This window comes from Anguilla anguilla, chromosome 7, assembly GCF_013347855.1.
Source record: "Anguilla anguilla isolate fAngAng1 chromosome 7, fAngAng1.pri, whole genome shotgun sequence".
Taxonomy (NCBI): domain Eukaryota; kingdom Metazoa; phylum Chordata; class Actinopteri; order Anguilliformes; family Anguillidae; genus Anguilla; species Anguilla anguilla.
The window spans coordinates 44,356,942-44,381,147 of record NC_049207.1 but is presented as its reverse complement, the minus strand read 5'-3'; the positions used below and the strand labels follow the sequence as shown (position 1 = coordinate 44,381,147).

Genomic DNA, 24,206 nt, shown 5'->3' with positions numbered 1-24,206 from the left:
CTTTTCCTAAGAAAGAACCCCTGAACTACAGTATATTGGGCTCCTCTAAGGAAACACAGAGGAACCTTTTGTAACCCTTTTGTGGTGTCTGCAAGCTTTTTCAATTTTCTTTCAATAAGCAGCCAATTCAGGCCTTGGAATCAAGGCATGTGGACTCTTCAGCCAATCAGGGACAAGCGTTTGCACAATGAAACACCAAAAACCAACAGACCTCGCGGTTTCTGGCTTTAAGCAAAAACCAGGAGACAATGCAAACACAAATTGGGTACATTTCAAAGGTATGCTGTGAAAGGGATGTAAACTCTGTCCATTTTTTGAGCCAAAATACAGATTTGATTAGATTCTGTAAAATGAGTTATCTTGAACCAAACCTATTCCACATGCCTGCTTTTGACTGGATTCAGTAAACATGGCATTCATTGTGTGCAGACTAAAAATATATACATAAACAGTCTATGATATAGACACATATTAATAAAAGTCAGGAAATATCATTTTCATTTTTATTAAAAGGATTAACATGAAATCTCACAATATCCATACTCAAATTACAAAAAGATTAACATGATCCAGTACAAAATTAAGAGTAACCCCCACCCACACTGTTGCAGAGGAAGGAAAAGAGTCTTATTTTAAACACAAAAAATGGGAAAATGCCACGCACGCATGCACGCACGCAGACACACACGCACACACAGCCTCTGCTTTACACTGTCTTACACTTACAAGTAATAACCACACAACCCAATTACACTCCCTATTATCATTATGTAACCCAGTTACTGAGGTCCGCCCCCAAAAGGATGAATTGCATATATACACCCGGGACTCCGCAGCGCCCACAGTACAGACACCGCCATTTCTCACTGTCCCGTCAGACGTCAGGAGAACTGAATCTGCTGCACCCCAGGTATCTGCAAAGAGAACATTATCGGCTTCATCGTTTAATCACATTTCATATGACACCGTCCACAATGGAATTCCAGCTCCGACACAGTCAAATGTTCAGTGTTAAATCGGTTCTTGCAGAGTACATGTCGTCCCTGTTGAACACGCATGTACTCGTATGTTACTGTCCTACACAGTAACAACCGTAAAGTTGTGACAAGACAATCCATTATAGGAACAAAGACTGGAACTCCATAACTCCATAATACAGACTACGGATTTTAGAAGTAGACTGCAATATAGATCATATACTACACTTATCAACACATCACTGGAGATGTGAAAAGAGGAAATCTGTACAGTGTCAGTAGATGAGTCAGTAGATATGTCAGGTGAAATAGACCGTGTTGTCTTCAGGTAGTACACACTCGCCCAATTGCTACTTATCAACACATCACTGGAGATGTGAGGAGGGGAAAACTGCAGTGTCAGTAGATGAATCAGTAGGTCAGTAAAGTAGCTAAACCAAGCAGATGAGTCAGGTGAAATAGACTGTTGTCTGCAGGTAGAACACACACCCAGTTGCTAGAGCTGAAGAAGCTCAGGAGGGATTTTAAAGTTTATGGAATATTCCAAGTTTCTGTCACCTATGTAAACTAACATCAAAATGATAAAATAACTACTTTGAGCAGAGACTTCAATTCTAAAGGCAAAAAAAACTGCATTGTCGTACATTTACGATAATGTTCAGTTTTCATAAATCCAGAGTTTAGCTAATTTAGGGAGGTATGTAATAAATCACATGGTAGCTGTTATTCCAGCTTTGCTAGCTACAGCGCTAACCACCAACAGACGAACGGGAAGAGAGACAAATGCCCTGTTACTGTAACGGCTCAAATAATTACAACCAACTGACAAAGAGGCCAGGCTACATGCTTTTAGGCAGGACCACAGCTCAAAATGCAGCCATGTCCGTTTTCCAATAGGATTATATAATCCTGCAGCTGTAGCCCACATATTTGGCTGCTGGTCTCTTTCCACAGAGTAAGGGATACTCCTCCACTTATGGTCTGGAGACCAGTGCTGCTGGTCTTCATTCTTCCCCTCTAATCAGGGACTGATTTAGACCTCCTGAGACACCAGGTGAGAGGAATCTCCGGCCAATCAGTGACATTAATCAATTAACGGTCAGGCAGAAAAAAAAAAACCCAGAAGCACTACTGATCTCCATGGCCATGTTCGAGTATCCAGGCTATAGCATTTAAACTGGGTAGGAATTACAAAATAAATTATCAATAGTAGCCTAATACCTATTTGATTAAAAATGTCAAATATTCAAATACTTCATATGTTGCTTAATGTTTCTTGTAAAGTTTTTGTCTTCTTGTATTAAAGCATTTTACTACAGAGGGCAAAACGGTGAATCGAAGGCTGTGTATTCACACACATCTCACCTGCTGATATGAGGTTGTGTACACCATGACGTTCTGCTGTTGACCGTCCGTCGTTATTATACCTGCAGGTAGCTGGTTAGCTGCAACATCATTTTTTTTAAAGGACACATCAGAGAATAAATCAAACTAATCTGGCTATCCTATGGCAAAGTAACAGAGGTTAATTACATAAGATGCTATTCAGTGTAAAACCAATTTTTAAAAAATCTAAATTCTCTGCAAACTGAAGGAATACCCAAGGAAAGGTAATGATTACAACAGACCTGGGTCAAATACGTATTTGTTTTGGATTCAAATACTTTTTTCTGTGCTCTATTGATCCTGCCTGGTGCAACTGAGCCTGCCAATATGGCCAGAAAATGGGGTTTGGACTTTTTAAAGAGTATTTCATTGGTTCCAATACACCAGACAATATCAGTAAAGCGTAGAAAAGCATTTGAATCCAAAACAAATACATGACCAGAGGGTGCACGCCCGCCCGCCCGCCCGCCCGCGCACACACACACACACACACACACACTCACTGAAGGTGTCGTCTGCGAGCTCGTCTCCCAGGCTTTCGCCCATTGACATGCCTGCGATTCCCTTCTCTCCTTTCATTGCCTGGAAAAGGGATATGACATCACAACTGTATTATTGCATCATCTCCGATTACATTTGATTCTGTTCAATTCAAGTACTCCCGCAATTAGTATCGAAAAACTATTTACTGCACCTGTGCTGTATAATAATTAGGCAACTGGGCTTATAACTCTAAAACTCCAGGGTTCAAATCACTGCTAGAACACAGCCACTGTACCCTTGAGCAAGGCCCTCCATTTGATGTGCTTCAGTTAACATCCAGCTGCATACATGGACTACATGTTAAAGTGCACTGGGAATATCTGCTAAATACAAAGTACTGGACTGGACTGGACATGCAATCAGGGTTGAGCACACCTGGTTGGGAGGCAATGTGAACCCAACTATTCCCCGGCCACACAAACAGACCTGGGACAAAAACCTAGGACTTCTTGAAAAATGTACTTTTAACCCTTTAGACCATTGCAATTCTTGCAGAATGAAATAAATGTAATCTATTCCAATCTATTTTCACCAATACACAGAAAAAACATTACACACATCAACAAACCACCATCTAAAGTGTGGAAGTCTTTCAAATGCATATTTGGCCCAGGTCTGGCAAGAGCACATTTACAGCCGCACCGACTGAGCTGCCAATCAGGAGAGAGACCGGGCGCCAGCTCACCTCTCTGAACTTCTGCAGGTAGAGTTTGAGCGGCTCCACGTACATGTCAAAGCCCAGCGTGGACATGGCGAACAGGATGTCTTCGCCGTTGATGGTCTTGCGCTTCTCCTGGTGGCAGCGCTCGCTGGCCTCAGATGTGATGAAGCTGATGAACTCGCTCACGCACTCCTGAACGCACTCCTTGGCGTCTTTCGCGATCTGAGAACAAGGAAGAAGTTTATAAAAGAGGGTACTGGGACGGCAGAATAAGCCGACTGAAAAGGGGGTGGGGGGCAATCCTGTTGCGGGAGGATATAGTCCACTTCGGGATTTCATACCAACTTCTGTTCTTGACGACTTATAGCATGGGTGCTCAAATCTGGACCTCAGATCCAAATCCGGCCCTGGTTCTCTTATCCCCCAGGTAAGTAACTGAACAATTAATGAAACCGATTGGCCAGACTGTATTCACTGTATTTGAGTGACAGGGCCTTGGAAGACTTCATCAGCTCGGCCATTTGCATGATCTGACATTGTTGTTGATACTTTTAATGACAAGCTCACAAAATACTTCACAAAGACTGTTCGTGCATCCCTAAATTAAGCATTTTACGGTGGTTTACTGTAAATGTGGTTTTGCCATATACAGACTACGCACAGTGGCCAGGATAACTTGTGTAAATAACCACACACCTGTATGAACAGGTTGAGATAATTAGCCGTTTCTGTCAGGTAAGAGCAGGTACCTTTCCTGTCTGAGGAACGCCGTTCTTCATGATGCGGGCCACGTTGGCGATGGGGAGGTAGATGTCTTGCTCGCGCAAGTTCTCCTTGCTTCCGTTCCCGTCCCCGTCCTCTCCATCATCTTGATGAAGAAGCAATTGGGGGAGAAAAATAAATATAGCTAATTAGCCCCGCCAGCGGCGATTCATTTTCAGTTAAATTCACAGCAATTATCGACAGGGACCCCACATCCATGGCAGGGTTATTCGGTGGTAGGATCTTATTGGTATTCGTTGTTACCGAAAACCTGAAGTAAGGAAACTCCGACTCACCGTCCTGAGACTGGAGCACGTAGCTGCTTTCCGAAATGTATTCACCAGCTATGCCCAACTGCGAGGCATCGGTGGTGGGATTATCCCCGTCCATCTACAATAATAAAAGATCGGTTTGTCTTTTTGCCAAAAACACAACGCCAAGCACGGGCAAAGAATGTCTTCGTTGCAGCAGTAATCGATCTTTGTAGTTAAGCTAACCGTGGTTTTGAAGCCTTAAAATATCTCTGAACAACGGCCCTGAAGCTAGATAGCTAATTTAGCAGACTACAGCTAGCTACAGCGTTGGGACAGAAATAACAGCCTAAGATCATTAATAAGAACTAGCTAGCTAACTTAGCATTATTCCAAGATAGAGTTACTGGTTGCTGGCTAAGCTAAAGCTGTGGTTAAAATTATCATTTTAAAAAGCAAGCAGAACCAGCAGCAGTACACTGTCTGTAGCCTTAGCCAACCATTGCTAGGAGCTGCAGCTAAGTAGCTGTAGCGCCTCCACAAAGCCAACGTTACTGAATCTATACCCAGCTGTTTCGCTCAATACAAAACATTCAACATCATTTTGACTCATATCCACCAGCTCTACATTATGGCTGACTTAATTAAGATATCAAAATCATTAGCTGGCTAATCATTTTATCCACATCCACATCGTCTGATAAGATCCACAAAGGGCCTGCTGTTTGTCTCTAAAACCGAGACGCGACGCATGGTTTTAAAACAGAATTTTTGTTCATTATTATTCTCTATTCTTCGCAGTTCCCGCTCCACTACAAACATAAAAAACAGACAGAGGCGGATATTTCCATTCGAGCTGACGAGAAATCGGTTCGCCATCATTGGCCGGAGTCAGACACAAGCCTGCGATGCAACCCTGGTTGGTTACCTTCTCCAATCGGCCGTTTGGTTGGACAGAAAATGGCTGCAAAAGAACCAGTCCCAGCACGGTGCGTCGTGTCCTAGGCTTTTATACGGTCTATGGTCCTAGTCCGGTCCCCCACGCCCGCCTGCGCCACCACCTCCCCTCTCTGCCAGGGTGACCCCGACAATAACAGGTCCACAGGACACATTTTACTTACTAACGTTACTTAGGTAGTTTACACGTCGCACTGTGTTTGAGTTACAGGCAAAATACGATTGTTTAATCTAACGAAATGCTTAGGTTAATTTGCAAAAAGCCTGCTTTGCATATTTCAACATGTTAGTAGGCTATAGTAGACGTTTAGTTGTGAACTAATGTAGGTAGTAGGCTACTATTTAATAACATGAGCTATTTGGTGTGCAATAACAGCAATGACAGTTCAAACATATTGAACCCGGAGTGAAACGGCGTAAGCTTGCCACCACCTAGCCATGCCACATGTCTCAGTACGACAAAAAATGACTGACTGAAAATATATAAAACTAAATTTAAAATAACGTATAAAAATACTAAACAGTGAATATGAGAATAGAAATATGTTTATGATAAACTTGTGGTGCACAAATTGCCCTTCAGAATTATTCAAGGCACAATCCATGGGGACTGTTTAACTAATGAGCTTTGCATGATTGGCAGCAAAAGACAATTGGTGCTTATATGCAATAAAAATAAAAAGTAGACATTAAGCTGACATCCATTGAATTTTATGGAGAGACATCGACTTTTTATGTTTGCTTTAATGCTTCCAACGACACCTGAAAAGCTTATTTCCATTTTAGTCTCTCTTAATTTTTGTTCTTCTTTTCTACAGAACAAACAGTGCTCCAGGTATTGGCTTTTATTCTGACTGCACTGTCACAGTGTTGCTTTCTTTGGATGACAGATTACACCATTTCAGTTCTGGGGATTGTGAAATCAGCGGAGGAGCTCTGCTGGGCCCTCATGCTGTTCTGCTGCGAACTGAGCTGTTTGAGCTGTCAGTGCAGGGCAGAGGGAAGTACTTCTCCATTGTTTTTTTTTACATTTGATTAAATGCGTCTTGGAGTAGAGGGGTTTTGGTCTTACAGCGGTACTGTCAGGGGTGCAGTTCACCTCTGTTTGGAGGTCCTGCATCTCTGCTCTGCAGGGGTGAGAGAGCTGCAGCCTTGTACACACACCGTTTAAAACACATGGTGTGTGTGTGTGTGTGTGTGTGTGTGTGTGTGGGTAGGTGGTGTAGGTGTGTGTGTGTGTGTGTGTGTGTGTATACAGTGCTCATATGACATTGTGTGGTCTGACACTGCTGACCCATCTCTTCAGACAATACCTGAACTAATTATAACCACTCTGCAGGGCACTCCCAATCTAGGATCACTTTTATCCTTCTACTTTGTTCCTGTAGTACTTTCATGTTACACATGTACCTCCTGTACCACTTTCATGTTGCATGTACCTCCATCCAGCACTTACACTGCACTTGAATCGTTATCTTGATGTTGTAGCTTGTTGTCATACCTCCTAGTTTGACTTAACATTATTCTCTGACCTATCGTATGATTACTGTGTGAACTGGACTTAATGTGTTCATGGCTATGAATAACTGTTACATAATGAGTATTGTACATTATCGGACCTGTGTTTTGTAGTTGTTCCAATGACCTTCAGTATGCACTTATTGGACATCACTGGATAAAAGCATCTGCCAAGTAAATGTAATGTAATACAATGTCATGTTTCCAGCAGAGGGTGCCATAGCACACAGAAGTGAGGCATTCACTGCTGCTTGGGACTAACAAAAGAGTTACTTTTGTGTTCTGTGAGGCTGTTCTGATTCCATTTGCCTGTTCTGATATCGTGAGCCTGTCCTGTTTCCCTTAGCCTGGTCTGATTCTGTTGGCCCGATCTAATTCTGTCAGCCTCTTCTGATTCTGTTACCCTGCTCTGTTACAGTTGCCCTGCCCTATTTCCATTAGTCTGGTCTAATTCTGTGAGGCTGCTTTGATTCCTTTAGCCTGCTCTGAGTCTGTTATGCTTTGATTCCATTAATCTGCAGTTTCTGTTTTTTAGGGGGTGCTGGAGGAGGGGGGTTTGGGGGTGAGTTCAGGAGATGCAAATTTTGTCATTAATGTTGGGCGCACTAATTGTTCAAATTCAGTGAATCCCTCATATGAACTGGGCTCTTTAGCAAATGCAGCAAGTTGATCACTTTCTCTATCATTAGCAAATGCAGCAAACCGATCACTGTCTCTAACCTTACAACCTTACAACGTGTGAGTAGAATAGAAATGCATCCAATGGCACCGAGAAAGTCATGAGCATTCTGAATTTTACTGGAACAAAACGCTGTAAGCCACGTTGGATTTTGAGAAAGCGTTCAATAAACCTCAGAGCAATGAATGGTCAGCCCTAATTCATATTTTCGATTTGTGAAATGGTGCGGTTGCCTCTTCAAGCAGACCGACGTTTCCTTTCAGTGAGCGACCGGGCGTGCTCATTCTCTCTTTTTCAGAGGGGGCGGCAGAGTTTGGCTTTCCCCCGCAGTTGAGCGTGTGGATAAGAGTAGTACGCTCCGGGGGTGGCAGTGAGCTGATTGAGAGTCGCACCCCGCTAGTATCATCATCAGCACCATCCAGGCGCGTTGGTCACCGGCGGTCGAGAAAATTAAGCTTCCAAAAATATATTCCACCGCCGTTGGCCGATTTCCTGCCATGAAACAGGTTCTGCTAGAACTAACGAGGATGAGCAGGATTTGCCGGATGGTACTCGCCACTTGTTTGGGATCGTTCATTCTGGTCATCTTTTATTTCCAAAGTATGTTCCAACCAGGTAGGACCCTGCATCGTCGTCTCCTAGGACATAACATTCTCATTCATTTCCTCGTGTATTTGAACTGTTTGCGTCCCCGCTGGCACCGCAGTCGTACTGCTTCTACGACCGTGTCGTTTTTGAATGATGTAACGTTATCTCCTAAATCATAAACCAGTCGACTTTCTGGTGATAAGCGATTGCAATGAATCCTTTGCTCTGTGCGTCACTCGCTTTATGGCTGTATTGGTCTATGCGTTGATACGGAAGTCTCTTTATTGGTACTTAAGTAAATTGTAAGAAAACGCAATAACTTGTCTTTAACGCGTCTTTCCACTTTACGCGCAGCTGTGTTTTATTGTACAGCGCATAAAATCGTAGATGCATCACTCTCGCAAACGACCATTGTTTCTGTGATGTAGCGCGGGGCTCATGCATGAACTACATGAAGTTATCCAGTACAGTGGGCGTACTGTACCTTGTTGGCATCGACGAACCACATTTAGACTCTTTGCAGTGAAAACATACATTTTCCAGTATGTATTTACACTGCACGACTTGTTTAAAAAAAAAAAAAAACTTGGAATGAGGAATTTTTAATTGACTGGACTGCAGTGAAGTGGTTTCTGGACGTGATCTGGCTTATTTAGCGCAGTTTATGCTTGGAGTAAATTAAATGAGCGTAATTGTCAATATTAGTTTGTTTTTGGCAACTTGGCAGCTTTGCATATAAACGGATAGGTTACATGTCGTATTTCAAAATAAATATAAAGCTTAAACAAGGAATTCAGGCGTGTATGCCAACTGTTACAACAAATCCTCAACGTTTGAAAGTATTAAAACATGACTATACGGAAACTACCTTTTCCAAGAAAATGTTTTAAAGGTTAATTCACAGAGAGTTTACATAAGTCGGTATTTCTGCCTTATTTTGTGCTCTGTTTCGCGATAATGCTGTATCCACTTTAGCGTTGGACGAGCTGACAAAACTGCTGTTACTTTTAACACCTTATTTGCACAGTAGGTTGCGACAGGTGCCATGTTGCAGTCTGGTGTTTATATATTACACATTGATATCAAACCTTCGAAACCTGCTACATTTTAGAGTAATGTTATTATGATAGTCAAATACGAAATCTAAACTATCAGTCGGAGGAGGGGTGGGGGGGGGGGGGGGGGGGGGGTGAGTAATTCAGTGATATAGCTGATGCTATTCTCTCGAGCCTCTGGAATTCCCTGAATTGTCTCCATAATTCAGTCTCAGTACAACTAACAGGAATCGACTTGTACATAGGATTGTTTTCCTTTAGTAAACGCTGTCTCCGAAAGAGCCAGGCAGAGACAGTGGCCCTCAAAGACATAAAATGAAGCATGACAGAGTCACACAGGTGTGCCTGTGATAAAAGAAAAGGATGGTATTAGCGGAGATGGCCTCACATATCATATTCAGGACCGTGAAATGTTCCACTCAATCGGGAACTTCCACCAAAGCCGTGGCTTTCCAGCAGAAGTCTGCAGCGCGAGCCCCCCACTGAGACTCAGACGGGGCACTCAGCGGTCAAGCGCGTCTGTTTGACTCAGCGCGCGGACTGCCGAAGGGCACTGGTTATGCGCAGGAGAGACTAGTCATCAGATCTGATGTCTCTACAGTGTCTGGAAAAGGGAAGTTGGAGTTGTGAGTTCAGTTTCTAGCATTCCAATTAGGTATAGCAAGTCATCTTACAGGTTACTGGTCAACTTGACTTCACTGCCCCAACCTATAAAAGATCTTGAATGGTCAGAAGAAGTAGCCATTTTTTTGTTTATTAACAAAGCGCTTCTCTGCAGTTTGGACAGACTCATCTTGCATTACTGTCAACCTGATCAGGCTAAAAAATACCGAAAGATTATGAGCAGACTGCACAGGCTCGTAGCACTAAAAGGCTATGAGCAGCCAAGTCATGCTTCTGTAAGGTCATGAGCAGCCCGGTCAGGGTCATAGTACCATAAGGTTATGGCTAGGCTAGTACAATAAGGTCATGAGCAGCCTGGTCAGGCTCATAGTACCGTAAGGTCATGAGCAGCCTGGTCAGGCTCGTAGTACCGTAAGGTTATGAGTAGCCTGGTCAGGCTCATAGTGGCGTAAGGCTATGAGCAGCCTGGTCAGGCTTATAGTGGCATAAGGTTATGAGCAGCCTGGTCAGGTTCATAGTATTATAAGGCTATGAACAGCCAAGTCGTGCTTCTGTAAGGTTATGAGCAGCCCGGTCAGGGTCATTGTACCGTAAAGGAATTAGCTGCCTGGTCAGGCTCATAGTATTGTAAGGTTATGAGCAGCCTTGTCAGGCTACTGTAAGTTAATGTGTAGCCTGGTCAGGCTCATAGTACTGTGAAGTTATGAGCTTGAAAATGAGGCTACCACTGGGAGCAGTTTGAACAATTTGGTGCATTTGAGCAGAGACCAGATGCTCCAGGTATGGAGTTTCACAACATTGCCTCTGGAAATAAAAACAGAAATCTGTCTATCAGCCTGAAATATGTTGCTGTTATAATTCTTTTGGGAATGATTATGATAAAGATTAACTTTATAATTCCTCACAAAATTCAGCAGCATCACAAAAACTCAAAATACCATAATATTAAACAACATCTTACAAACTGTTCAATTATGTGTGCATGAGACACGATGCAGTTCACTTTAACAGCAAGAATAATGCCTATCCCAGTTGTAACAATTTAAGCAGAAACCAGTTATATAGCTAATAACAAATATAAAAACAATAATGGACAGGTTGTGTGTGTAAAACTGGCAGTTGCTCGTCCTCTGATATTTTTATTTAGGGAAGTATATAGCAGTAACTGCGTCTGTGAGCCCCCATATGGAAACGAGGTGAGGGGGCATGTGGAGGTGACACACACCCACACATGGTGGACTCATGAACTGGATGGGAAACGGAGGTCATGTTACAAAAAACCCATAATGCACCTCTGCCTTCAGAGTAATACAAGGGTGTCAAATGACAGGGTTGCCTTGTTTAGCGTTTGGATAGAGTTTTATATAGTGCCTTTCATCCATGGGGCAGAAGGAGCTGAAATTTAAGCAGGAGGGGTGGGAAAAGACCCTCCCCTGGTTCTGTAGACCTCTGGGGAAGGGGGGGGGTGCATAGAGGTGGAGCTTGAAGTGGAATTTCTTTGGGAAACTCTAAATTCCTCACCATGCTTGTTAAAGGCAGAATGTGGTATGTAACTCATATGTAGGGTCTGATTACTACATACCTGCCCCCCCCCCCCCCCCCATTTCAGACAGTGGTCTAGGAGTGTCTTTTGTTTGTCTGTTTTACTAAGATGTGTGTGTGCGTGTGTGCGTGAGTGTGTGTGTGCACTCTAATAAGATAGCTCTGACATCTGTAAGAGGTCTCTAACAGGAAAAATCTGATGGACATTACTGGACATGTGAATGAGCAGTCTGTGAGCCACAGGGTCATAGGTTCTGATCCCAAGTACATCACTGGGTCTGTTAGTTGAGACTTCCAAGGCTGTGGTTCTGGAACCCAAACTGTCGGAGCTGCTAGGTGTTTGTGGATTCTCACTTCTTTTCCTCTCTTCTTCTCAGGATTGTCACTGAAGGATGCATATCGATATGTTAATTTGGAGTGTTCTTATTAGTGTTTTTATTAAATACAAATTAAATCCTGGCAACCGTGTGCCACGGAATTAAAAGGAATTTGTGTTTCATGGCTCATAAACCATGGTGTTTACTGAAGAGCCATCTGCTTTTCGACAACTTCCCACAAGCCTTGTGTCCTTGCAGTTTAAAATAAACTGAACGCAGAAAAAGCTGTGGGTGCCTGAACATGGCTCTTTATAGGGATAAAGACTCTGTCTGACTGCCTGCTTCTGTTTCCTGTGACTCACACACTCTCCACTGTAAGCATCACCTTCTCCACTCGAGTGTCTGATGATCTCTCTCTCTCTCTCTCTCGCACACACTCTCACACAAACATCTGCCTGTGCCCGCCAATGCTATCAGACACACTCGCGCATACACACACTCAAACACACACAAATATCTGCCCGATATGGTCAGACACACACACACACACACACACACACACACACACACGCACACAAGCATCTGCCTGTACCCACCAATGTGATGACACACACACAGGAACGCACACATATACACACACACACACACACACACAAATATCTGCCAGATGTGATCACACACACACACACACACACACAAAGATACGTGTCTGGTTTAGGTCTTCAGGGGAGCGCAGACTGCCTGTTTTAAAGTGTTGGTAAGAGAGCAGTAGCACTCACAGTAAATATTGATTTGATTGCGAGCCAGTTAGCAGGCTCCAGGTTTAGAGCTGGAAACGTTTAACCACATTTGGGCATGGTTCACAGTGCCTGGTGCTTGTGTGGCAACCAGCACCCATCCAAAGCCAGGTTTTTTTTCTGTGTGACAGAACGTGAAGTCCAGCAGACTCCTGGAACACTACAGCGATACAGACCTCCCCCCCCCCTTTCCCCCCACCCCACTCCACACCAACACTCAGAGCCACTGCTAAAGTTCTGGGCAGTTCAGGGTGTGAGACAGCAGGCTCCTGTCCATAGATGGCCCTGCTGTCACGTATCCTTAGAGATGCATACAGCCTCTCGGATAGAAAGTTACCCAATTAGCATGTGCAACAAGGGGGTCATTGACTTTTTAATTAGTGCCAAAATAGCCTATTTAAAGGAGTCTACTGTTCCTTTTCACCCACGGCAACAGAGATAGTGTGTCTGTGTGTGTGTGCGCGTGTGTGTTCCTGTGTTCTTTTTTCATCTCATTGTCTTATTTTCAGAACAGGACAGACAGGGTGGGGACCCAAATTTAGAAATATAACAACCCAGTCATATATGCAGCAGACGTCTGAGGCTTTTTTTGAAGCCTTCCTCTTAATTTTTATGATGTCAATGTTTTATTTATGCAGTTTGATGTGTAGTGGTTTACTGGTGAAGATATTCCATTTGAGATGATTATATATTGTTTCTGTCTCTTTATTGTTGTCCAGTTGACTGCTGTTTTTTCCATCATGGACAATTTCCTGGACTTCCACAGCACCCCCTAACAGGAAACGACAAGCTGTGTCACTGCGTTTGTTCCCCCATGTTGTCGTAGAAATGCACACCTCCTTTTGTTCGCCCACCCCCCCCCCCCCACCCCCCCCGCCCCAAGTCCAGCCTCCACCGTGGAAGCCGCACCCCATTAAATTACAGCTTGAAAAATTGTCAGCGTTTGCTGATTTATGCCTGTGGTTGTTCGCAAAAGGAGGTTTCGAGCCTCAACTTTCGAAAAGCAAATTTCAGCAAAGATTTGTCGTTTTGTCGTTTGTTAGTATCCATTTCGTTTTCATCTTAGTGCTAAAAAAAGCTTTTCAGTGTGTTCTAGAACAGCGAGGACAAGCAGGTTCACCCTGGCATCGAACCGTGGTGCGAGATCTGAGGCTCGAAGGAGGTGACCTTTCGCTTTGATGTGATGTGGCGTGCCACGCACAAGCAGTCTGAGGAGGGCGGCGAGGGGAAGCGAGCTGACTTCCTGTTACAGATTACTATGATTGTCGCAGGAGAGCCGGAACCGTGCACGTCTGCTCAAGAGAAAAGATCTTAATCTAAGTAAACAGAATGAACATTTATTGTCCCCATGAGGAAATTCTTGTCAGAACACAATAAATGAGAAGGAACATAGATTTTTTTAAATGCAGCAGTTAAACCGAAATTCAGTTTTGTTAATCAAAAAAATCCCCAAGGAACATCATGGAAATTTTTTTACAATTCGTAACTTTGCACAGCACAGTCAACACGTTGATACCTTGATGCTGGAGGAACTGTGGACTGTTGAGCCAGGAGAAAGCCCTAGAGAAGCTCTGTGTACATGGGGCAGATGTCTCTAGCTTTCTCTATTCGGGGAATGCAGCTAGGTTCTGGGGTTTTCAGACATAAATTGGGTTTGGATACCAGCGTCAATTTCCTAACTCTATGTGCTCCAGATGTGCGCGTGTGCACCTGTCCCGCTCGGTCGAAAACCTCCCTCGGCCCACCGTCCACCTGAGTGGAGTCCTTCATCTGGGGAACGTTTTGCTTGAACGTTCACCCCCCCCCTCCCCTCCCCTCCCCTTCTCAGGGTTGTTGAGTCATTCTTTACTTCATTCACACCGCTGTGTGATGTCACATTTCTGAAGAAGTGGAAACATTGTAAGAGCTGGACTGGAAGGCTGGTAGACATGCGGTTGGTAGAATGTTCCGATCCTTTGGTGAGCTCCTCATTATGGAAGGAGTTGCTTGCTAATCCTGGCCTGAAGCAGATCTGGCAAATGATTTTCCTGAAATGTTTTGACCTCTAAGTCAACAGTACAATTCTATATAAATTACTGGCAATCTTAAAAGACTTACCAGGTTTCACCAGTATTCATGTGGTTGAGAATCTTGGATTTCATTGCAAATTTCTAGAGATCTGCAGGCGAGTTAAAGTATTTCAGGTACGTGTTTGGTCCAGGTGTGGTGTGGAGTCATGCAGTGTTTTATGATTCATTCCTCACAGTTGGCATTTAACCTGAGACACTATATTAACGGTTGCCATGGAGATGGCCCACACCAGGCACCTGCAGTTCTTTCAGTCAGTGATCTACATAATGCCTGGAGTATCTGTGAAAACTTTGAAACAGTGATCTAAGAACATGCTCTCCTGCAGTGATGAGACTGGGGGTTGCCAAGGTTACAGGCTGTGATTGACAGCTGACCATGTTCTCAGTAGGTAAACTCTTAATGATGGCAGCGATACAGAGGTACAGTGAAACAGTAGGTATACATGCTTTACTGGTTTCTCAGTGATCTCATTCTACTTTCCTAAGGGATGCTGTAATTTCCTGCTCTATAATAAGGAAGATATTGTGAGAAACAAGGAGGCTCTTAGGATTTATAAGCCAGCATTCCCCAGGGCAAATATCGTCCACACTAATGGCATCAACATTCTTCATGTGTGTCACACGCATGTGCACGCATGCACGTACACACATCCAGGCCTGCACACACATACGCATATATACACATGCAGGCGTGTGCACTCAGACACACACATACACATACAAACACATGCACAAACATGTAGGCATGTGCGCCACACATGTTCATTAAAACAGCTTTTCATTCTGCACTGTGGGGTCAGGCTTGTAAATCCAGTGGGTGTGTCTGACTCATTCTGTAGACAGGGTGACAGACAGAGAGACGGGCAGGAAGTGGTTGTCTTAAAGACATGTCATGTCTCCCACAGCAGAAGTTCAGACAGTGTGTGTGTGTGTGAGAGAGAGAGAGAGAGAGAGAGAGAGATTGAGAGACAGTGAGAGACTGGGAGCAAGTGGGAGATTAAGAGAGAAAGAGAGAGAGTAAGAGGGAGAGCAAAAGAGAGAGAGGTCAGGGGGAGTGTATATTTGCATGGGTCAGAGGCGCAGAGAGAGACGGTCTCTGATCTCCACGTTTGATACGAGAGTCACTGAGACACTGACAGGAGACTGACAGCACTGATGGAGGTATCAGAGGAGGGGTGTTTGGATCAGTACAGACCCCCCCACGTCCACTGCCATTCAGACTCCCGTGTGACTGCGACGCCTGAGGTCAGGGAGCATTGATTCTCCCACCCGCACGTGAAGCATGAAGACAGACAACATCCTCTGTCCTCGCGGGGTGATTTCTATCACAACGATGCGCAGACGAGTGGATGTCAAACTGAATCAGTATCCCACAGAGCAGAGTGTGCATTTTACAGACTTTAAGAGTTCTCCCCTACCGTGAAATTCACCCCCTTAAAACTTTATCTTTAAACTTTAAACTGTGTTTCAGCACAACTCCAACTGAATAGTTCTTGAAGGGCAGGCAGATTTCAAATTTGCCTTCAGTGCAGTATTCATCGTGCAGTGAAATATATAAAAAAGATTAAAAAATATGAATATAATTCCAATATAAAAATAGGAATACGTGCGGGTAGGAAACATCCCTTCCACGGCCGTGTTGTGCGCAGAAGGCTTTTGATGCGATCTGGTTACAGAACACAGCTGACTGTGTTTGGCTAGGACAGTGCCGTGGCAGAAGCGGGCTTTATCCAACATAAGAGCGGAACAGACGGAACCCTTGTCCGCAGCGTTCCGGAATGTGCCGCGAACGTGCGAGGAGACGGTCCCTGTCCCGAAGGTCGCCGGGGGTCACGGGCTGTCACCGTAACGTCTGTCGCTCATGGAGACCAGGGTACCGTTCTCGCCCTTCATCAGCAACCGGGGCTGGGTTAAATAATTTTCTGAAATACTTAAGACGCTTGAAGATTACTGACAATTGTAAAATAAGCATCTATTTTCACCTGATATTCAGGACTTATTTTGTACGATTTCATATGACATTTGGGATTGTAGCTCATTCATTTGTTAGAACCTCTCAGTGATTTGCAGGAGTGTTTTAGATGTTACCAGCATCTAAACGGAAATTATTTAAATGTGTATTTGACCCACAATTCTTTCAAATTTTTTGCACATGCAGTTTAGGCTGTAGCCAATCAGTGACTTACACTAAGAACTTAAGTCAAGAAACGCAATGAAATTCCACAAACACTGCGGCCCCCCAGGGGCAGGGGGTTTGACGTCCCTGTGCGAGAGAGTCTGGGGGCCGCAGTTTGTGGGGGCCACAGCCTGAACTGCCTGTAAGAGGGAGGCTTGGTACAAATGTGTTTTTAGCGGTACGTCTGCAGAAGTTGAGGGGTACTGATGTCAGCCCAGAGCCACAGGGCGGAGATGAATGGGACACCAGATTCATTCTGTTACTGGGGCCGTATATCCCTGGAGTTGGGCTGTGGGTGGGCTGAGGGTCAGAGGCTGGAGGTGGGGAGGCCGGAGACCAGGGAGGTTAGTCAGGAGCACAGAACACAGGGCTGAAGATCATGCAGCGCCCTAACCAGGTTAGAGAGCCTTTTGAGGAGATTAGCATCGTAGCTCCCCTCAGCATGTTAGCCATCAGTAAGCAGGCCAGGCTCCCCATGGAACAAACTGTCGTTTACTGAAGACTTCCCATTGGAGGAGAAGCAGGAAGCCACCCAGAGTGACCTTAGAGAGAGGGGGGGGGGGTGGGATAATTCTCCAACTTGACGAGAAGAAAGAACGCTGTGTGAACAGTTAAGGGAAAATTTTTGGGATTACTTGCTAATGGAGTGTTGAGATAATTACAGGTTTGCTAATGAAGCAAAGTGAATTGAATTGAAACTATTTCTGTTATTGTCACGCCCCCCTCAGAAATAGCTTCCCTGCGCGCGTGTAAGTGCAGCCGAAGCCGTTGGGACAACAGCGCTTTTGATTCACGGTGCAAAAAGAAATGTGGCGCAGGAATGCACGTCTCACCGCAGCTATATTCGGCGAAAGGCAGGTCCAAAAACACATTTAAATTATAGTGCAAAGACAGCTTGCTCTCTCTCTTGCTCTCTTGCCCTCTCTCTCTCTCTCTCTCTCTTTCTCTTTCTCTCTCTCTCTCTCTTTCTCTTTTTCTCTCTCGCTCTCTCTCATCAGGGTGCTGGCTGGCATGTTTTGGTAAGCAGCTGAAATTAGACTCTTGGGGAGTTTTTGCAGAGAGGTCATGTGCGGAACTTCGTTACATGGGGCTCCACATCCTGGGGCTCTCTGTGGGTTCCTCTTTACCAACGAAATAACTCTGTTCTCCTTTCTCTTTCCCTCTTCACTCCCTCTTTTTCTTTCTCTCTTCATCTTTACTTCCCCTCTGTGTCTCGCCTCCCACCCACTCTCAGTTCATCACAGTTCTGCAATTCAGTTCATTCTGTTCGCTATTGTGTGTGTGTGACAGTTCTGTAATTTTGTTCATTCTGTTCTTTATTGTGTGTGTGTGTGTGTGAGAGAGAGAGGGAGAGAGTTATATTGCCTTTTTTATATTACATTTTCTCTTCGAGGTGGCTGTTTATGGCAGTTTTTAAATTGAATCTTTTGCACGCTCTTTCTCTTTGCCTGTGTCCATTTAACCTTTGCTCTGCCCCCTCCCACCCTTTCATTCACAGCCCTTCTCTCTTTCTCTCCTCCCACTCTCTCTCTCTCATCATCTCCTCTGTCTCTGCCTCAGCCTCTTTCCGTTTCCGTGCTCATTTTCCGTGTGCTGCACGGGTTCGAGTCTGAGCCCAGGGCACATCACAGAACAAACACAGAGAGTAATTAATCAGGTAGAAGAAATGACACTTTTCAACAAGGTCACATGAATTGGTATTGATTAATGTAGTCGTTAACTACTAACTATTGAAAACTTAATATGTACAGCTTTGTTAATGTAGTTGTACATCATTAATTCAAAAACTACATTAGTTAATGCCAATTCATGTGACCTTATTGGAATAAATAAAACTGTTCATGTATTTGTTAATGGTTAACTAATTATAAGTTTATCCTATGTTTTGCTAAAGTATAATTAATCATGTAACTAATACATTTGTTAATGTATTTGTTAACTACTAACTAAATTTCTTGCTTAATTCATGTATTTGTACATTATTAATTCACATTAACAATGACATTAGTTAATGCCAGTTCATGTGACCTTATTGTAAAGTTTTACGGAAACGATTAAACAAAGTCTATACCACAGATTAAATAAAAGCAGATAACCTCATGTACAGTCTGCAACTGGCTTGCTTGTGTTTTACCTCCCTGATCCTCCCCTCCCATCTTTTCCCTCTATTTCTCTCCATCTCTCTCTCCATCCCTAGCTCCCTCTCTCCCTCTCTCTCTCTCAACCTGAAGTCGACTCGCCCTCCTTCTTTCAGGGTGTGGCTCACACAATTGGGGGCTGTGATAAAACCGAACCCCAGTGGTAGGTCCAGAGACAGAGAACATGGTTGAACTGTTCAACCATATACCCGAGAGACGGATCAGAGCTCTCCTCAACCGCAACCAATAGAGAGAGAGAGAGTATACTATGGTATATATTATATGGCACAAATATGGAAGTATGCTGTTTATGTCATATGTGTGTATAATGTGTGTATATTAGTTTACAGGCTGTATAGTTGATTTTTATTTTATTATTAGTATTTTAATTATCATTATTTGTATTTATTTATCTGATTTTGTTATTACTGTTGTACTTTGTAACTCCTGCTTTGGCAACACTGTGCATGTCATGTGAATAAAGCACCTTGAAATTGAAAAAAATTCAAATTGAGAGGAAGAGAGAAAGCGAGTGAGTGGGCATGTGGGTATGCATATGAATGATCATGTATACCAACATACAGAATATAATTATTGTTTATACTATTACTTTTGTGTTTGTGAGCTTGTTTAATACGCTTTGCCAACACAGTTTTATTTGTCCTCCAAGTAAAGCTTCAACTGAGAGAGAGAAACAGAGAGAGAAAGCGTTGTGCACGACCTTGGAACGTCATTGTGATTCTCGCAGTGTATAACATTTACCAATGTGTTTGTAGCAGAGGCTCATGGGAATAAGTCCGGTTTGGCCCAATTACGCGCTGCCTCACGCGAGCGCGGTGGTGACAGCGTCCGCCGGGATTCCGCTGACATCAGCTCCTCTTTCCTCTTTTAATGGCTTTCCAGTCATTCTCACAGCCATTAGAAACCAGCACGCTGCTGCAGTGTAGCACATTGGTCGCGCTTCGGGTCATAAAATTTTACGAAACGGTCAATTTGTGGAGTCCGGCTCGTTGGTACATGCAGAGGAAATGATTTGAGGATGCTCCGTTCAGGCAATTCAGCCATTCAGGCCATTCAGGCAACAAATTGGCCAATCGGTTAGCAGTGATATATAAAGATGAAGCAGAGTGTTACGACTCCAGTGAATGCAATATACATGCATGAATACAGTGAGCACGAGACTGTATGTGTGCATTTCCAGCACCGTCTGAGATAACGGCTATGCTATCCACTAAATGCAGGACCAAATTACAAGGGCTTTTGGGAAAATAGAAGTAGCATTGCTTTGGGATATATCCTGTTTAATTTCAGCTAAATATCTTAGTGCATATTGGTTTTGTTGTAACTTCTTTTTAATGTAGCCTAAAAAATCTGGCTTGCAGACAGATTTTTAGGAACTGTTTTTACAGATGTATGGAGGAGTATATGTGGGTATAATGCCATTTGAAAATGCTTCTTGTTAAGATCTCAGGTCAGAAATACAGCATTGGCTGTTCCCCCATTTTAATTATCATGGTTTTGGCTCATATAATCACACTAACAAAATAATTTATTATTCCATACGTTTATATACATTTTGTAATAAGCTGGTTTCTTTAACCTGATTGAGAAGAAAATGCTTTTGAAATGACAAAATCTGAACAGTCTTTGTTATCTTCTCTATGGGAAAACGTGTTGCTTTTGTTGGCGGATGCAATAAGACACAGCAGGTATATTGGTAGACACAGGAAAGCTCTGTTGGTACTGCTGGTGGATGTGCAACATGTGGGCATTTTGCTAACATATAACTGTTATAAACAGTGTGATGCATTTTGGGACATCAGGGGAAAGGAGAGGCAGATGAGAGAAGTTCCTGAGGGAGAATGACAGATGTTTTTTGTCTTTTTGAAGAAGCCAACCAAACAGCTTCCCACTGGTTCTGTGGGGTTCCCCTTCTGTACCCCCCTGGGTCTCGGGGGCGTGTACAAGGCATCTCCATGGTAACACTTTGCTATAATTAGCTTGTGGTGAGCTGCAGGGTGAACCTGTTTAACTCAGTGAGAGAACACATACTGCACAGAAAAATGCTACTTTTCTTTCTCCCTTGCTCCATTCCTCCATCTCTCTCACCTTCTCTCTGTCTCACTCTCTCTTATTCTTTTTCTCTCTCCCTATGCTTTATTTGCACAAGAGAGCTGTTTGCTAAAGCCACAAATACACTAGATAAATAAAAACATGTTACTAAAAATAAACAAGTCAATACACACTGTGAGATGAGAAACTATCCCTCCCTCCACACACATGCACACACAAACACAGGCACACACATGCGCACGCACACACACACACACACACACACACACATACGTACACACACAGAGACATGCATATGCACACACACGCACACACACACACAAACAAACAAGCAAAGAAACTCAAACACCCCTGGTCTGTCTCTCTCAGTTCTCTCTTCACCTGCGCTTGAATCACCCCAGTGAAGATGTTAAGCAGACCTGCTGGGAACAGAAATGATGGTAATCACAGCAGACTTCACTGTGGAGTGTAAGCACAATAGAATAGAACAGAACACAATAGAATAGAATAGAATGACTGTCATGCACATGCTACCTTGCTTCACAAGAGTGGCTGGCAACACAGCAGTAGATCACACTGTGTAGCGGTGACCTGGTTAAGAATTGTGTGTCTGTGTGTGTGTGTATGTTCATATGCACAAGTACATGCGTGTGTGTGTGTGTCTGTGTGTGTGTGTGTGTGTGTGTGCACGAGTGCCTGTGTGTGTGTATGTGTGTGTGCATTTGTGTGAGTTTGAGAGTCTTTGTTTTCATAAGATGGATTACCATGATAAAAGCAGCCCTGTCCTTGGTTGAGTCATTCACTCTGTCCCTGACCATGAGCATCCTTTCAGACACTCTCTCTCAAATTCAAATTTCAAATTCAAATTCTCTCCCTTTCACTGTCTCTCGCCTTTTTCCTTTTCTCTCACTTTCTTTATCTTTCTCTCCTTAGCTCCCTCCTCCTTTCCTTCTCTCTCTACCCTGTCTCTCTGTCCCTTGGGGTTGGGGTTAAAGGTGGATGTTTTCACTAAAGGTTGTGGAAGGAGTAGGTCTGTCAATGACAGATCTGTTCCTCGGTAACCTGAGATCCTGGTTTAACTGCTAAGTGGGACAGTGTGTGTCTATACAAGACGAGAGGCCAGGATCTTTACGCACATTTACACTGAAAGTTCACGTATTGAACAGGCTGAATGGCCTGTTCTCCTCATTATGTATTTTTATGCTGTATATTCTAGATAGAATGATTAACCTGTTCTCCTCATTATGTGTTCTTATGTTCTAGATGGGCTGAATGGCCTGTTCTCGTCGTTTTGTGTTCTTATGTTCTAGATGGGATGAATGGCCTGTTCCCTTCCATGTGTATTATTATGTTCGTTCTGTCACCTAGTAACCAGTAGAAAAGGGTTCTCTTTGTTAGACATGCTTGGTTGGAGGGCGGAGCCTCCAGTGAGTGGGAGGTCCTGTGGCCACATCCTATTAGAGCGGAGTTTCCTTTTCTGCGAGGCGGAGCTAAGTTAGTCACTCGGAGCTCTGGAGGGGCTGTGCATGAGCCGGTGAATCAGGAGTTTGGGGTCACTGCTGAGGTTTTGGGGAGGGGTGGAGTCTGTGCCCTTAGGGGTTAGGGGTCCTCTACCCCCTGTGTGCCCACGCCTTCCCTCAGAGCAGCTGTGATTCTGCCCCATCAATCACTGCTCTGTATCTCTCTGTAGGGCTGATAGTCTGAAGGACTGTTGAGATATTTTTTCGCTGGGGTAAAATTCCATTAGCCACAGCGTGTTACTGAGCTGGCCTCCTTCTCTCTGGCGAATAGAGTTTCTGAGTCATTCATCTTTTTCTGCTTTCTCCCTCATTCATTCCTTCATTCGCTCCATTAGTTTTCTGTCTCCCTCTGCATCACCTGGCTCTCTAATGTCTTCTCTTTTCCTCCTCTCTGTCACATCCTCTGTTCTCCTACTTGTATCGGCACATACAAACACAGATACACACTTATGCGTGCGCATAAACACACACGCACACATGCACATACAAACACACACTTAGGCACACATACACATACAAACACACACTTAGACGCACATTCAAACACATAGACATACACACACGCACACATAGATATGCTGACACACTGACACAAACACACACAGACTGCCTCTCATCAATTATCATTTCTGTACCAAAATCCACCCCAAGCTCAAGCAAGGCAGTTTAGATCTTTATTGAAATGATGATGAAAGGTTTACAGATTCAAGTCTTCTGCTTATTTTGCTTAAGAGGTGAGTTGGTGTAAAGCACAAGAGTGCCTGTTGATGAGTCTGTTGATTTTCTCAATGGAATCATAGAGAGACACAGCACACTCAGACCCTACAAATAAATATCGTATTATTAGCGGCAAGCTAGTGACAAGGTTGTTATCTACAGTGTCCCTTTAAATTCCAGTTTGGCACAAACTCTTCTACACATGGTGTGTGATGTCATTAATGCTGCGAAGGCCATTGAGTCTATCGAGCAGGATCAAATAAGCAATCGATGACCCTGCAGCTCGATGACTGGGAGCTCATTTATCTGTTGTCCAGAGTCACATTACTGCCCTGGTTCCAGAGCAAGGCCTGGGTAGTCAAACGTAGATCAGTTGATAAGAGGGCAGATGGATGAGCTGAAGACTGACTCATAGCTGCTCCAGAACCCTCTTGTGCCAGGTCACCATTCTTTGGCCTTTGATGGTGACAGCTTGTTGGGAGTTAGATAAAAATACAAAAAGAAAGTCAAATGAAGGTCAAAAGAAAAAACAGACCCAGCCATGGCCTATTGTCATTGTGTAACTGTGTGTGTCTATGTGTGCGTGCGCGCGTGCATATCTGTGAGTGTGTGGGTGAACGTGTGAGGGACATGCGCACATACCCATAGGCACATACATACATACATACGTAAACACAAGGGTGGTATGGGTGGTGTAAAAGTAGCCTAAGAGGGGTGTAATGGTTGTGTAAGAGTAGTGTCAGAGTGGTGTAAGGGCGGTGTCAAAGCAGTGTAAAAGTGTTGATAAGACCAGTATAGGGGTTGTGTAATATTGGTGCAAGGGTGGTGTAAGAACAGTGTAAGGGTGGTGTAAGAG

The 24,206-nt window shown here is 43.9% G+C and overlaps 2 protein-coding genes across 5 annotated transcripts in view; one reads left to right on the top strand and one right to left on the bottom strand.

The window, feature by feature from the left end:
- Positions 1-489: 489 nt before the first annotated feature.
- nfybb (nuclear transcription factor Y, beta b) lies at positions 490-5,658 on the bottom strand. Of its 3 annotated transcripts, none has more exons than XM_035425768.1 (7): positions 5,509-5,658; positions 4,626-4,719; positions 4,317-4,435; positions 3,592-3,789; positions 2,867-2,945; positions 2,343-2,431; positions 490-914 (listed from the first exon to the last, which is right to left on the bottom strand). In XM_035425768.1, the coding sequence occupies exons 2-7, from the start codon at positions 4,717-4,719 to the stop codon at positions 882-884; spliced, it is 612 nt and encodes a 203-aa protein (XP_035281659.1). In that variant the 5' UTR covers positions 5,509-5,658; the 3' UTR covers positions 490-881. The 3 variants fall into 3 exon arrangements, with proteins under 3 accessions (XP_035281659.1, XP_035281661.1, XP_035281660.1); XM_035425770.1 differs by having other exon boundaries at positions 2,343-2,404; XM_035425769.1 differs by having other exon boundaries at positions 2,343-2,422; positions 5,509-5,657.
- Positions 5,659-8,097: 2,439 nt separating this feature from the next.
- Positions 8,098-24,206, top strand: part of LOC118232117 (carbohydrate sulfotransferase 11) — a 28,491-nt gene continuing 12,382 nt past the window's right edge. Inside the window, exon 1 of one of the 2 annotated variants that reach the window (XM_035426753.1) lies at positions 8,098-8,334. In XM_035426753.1, coding sequence (XP_035282644.1) covers positions 8,232-8,334 — 103 coding nt within the window. In that variant the 5' untranslated portion in view covers positions 8,098-8,231. Of the gene's footprint in view, positions 8,350-24,206 lie in introns of both variants that reach the window. The other variant, XM_035426752.1, reaches the window with a different exon arrangement.

Coding starts and splice junctions, on each gene's coding strand:
- nfybb (XM_035425768.1), bottom strand. CDS start 4,719: ATGGACGGGGATAATCCCACCACCGATGCCTCGCAGTTGGGCATAGCT. Junction 2,946..3,591: donor ACCTGCAGAAGTTCAGAGAG/GTGAGCTGGCGC, acceptor TCCCTTTTCCAG/GCAATGAAAGGAGAGAAGGG. Junction 915..2,342: donor ACACAACCTCATATCAGCAG/GTGAGATGTGTG, acceptor TTCTCTTTGCAG/ATACCTGGGGTGCAGCAGAT.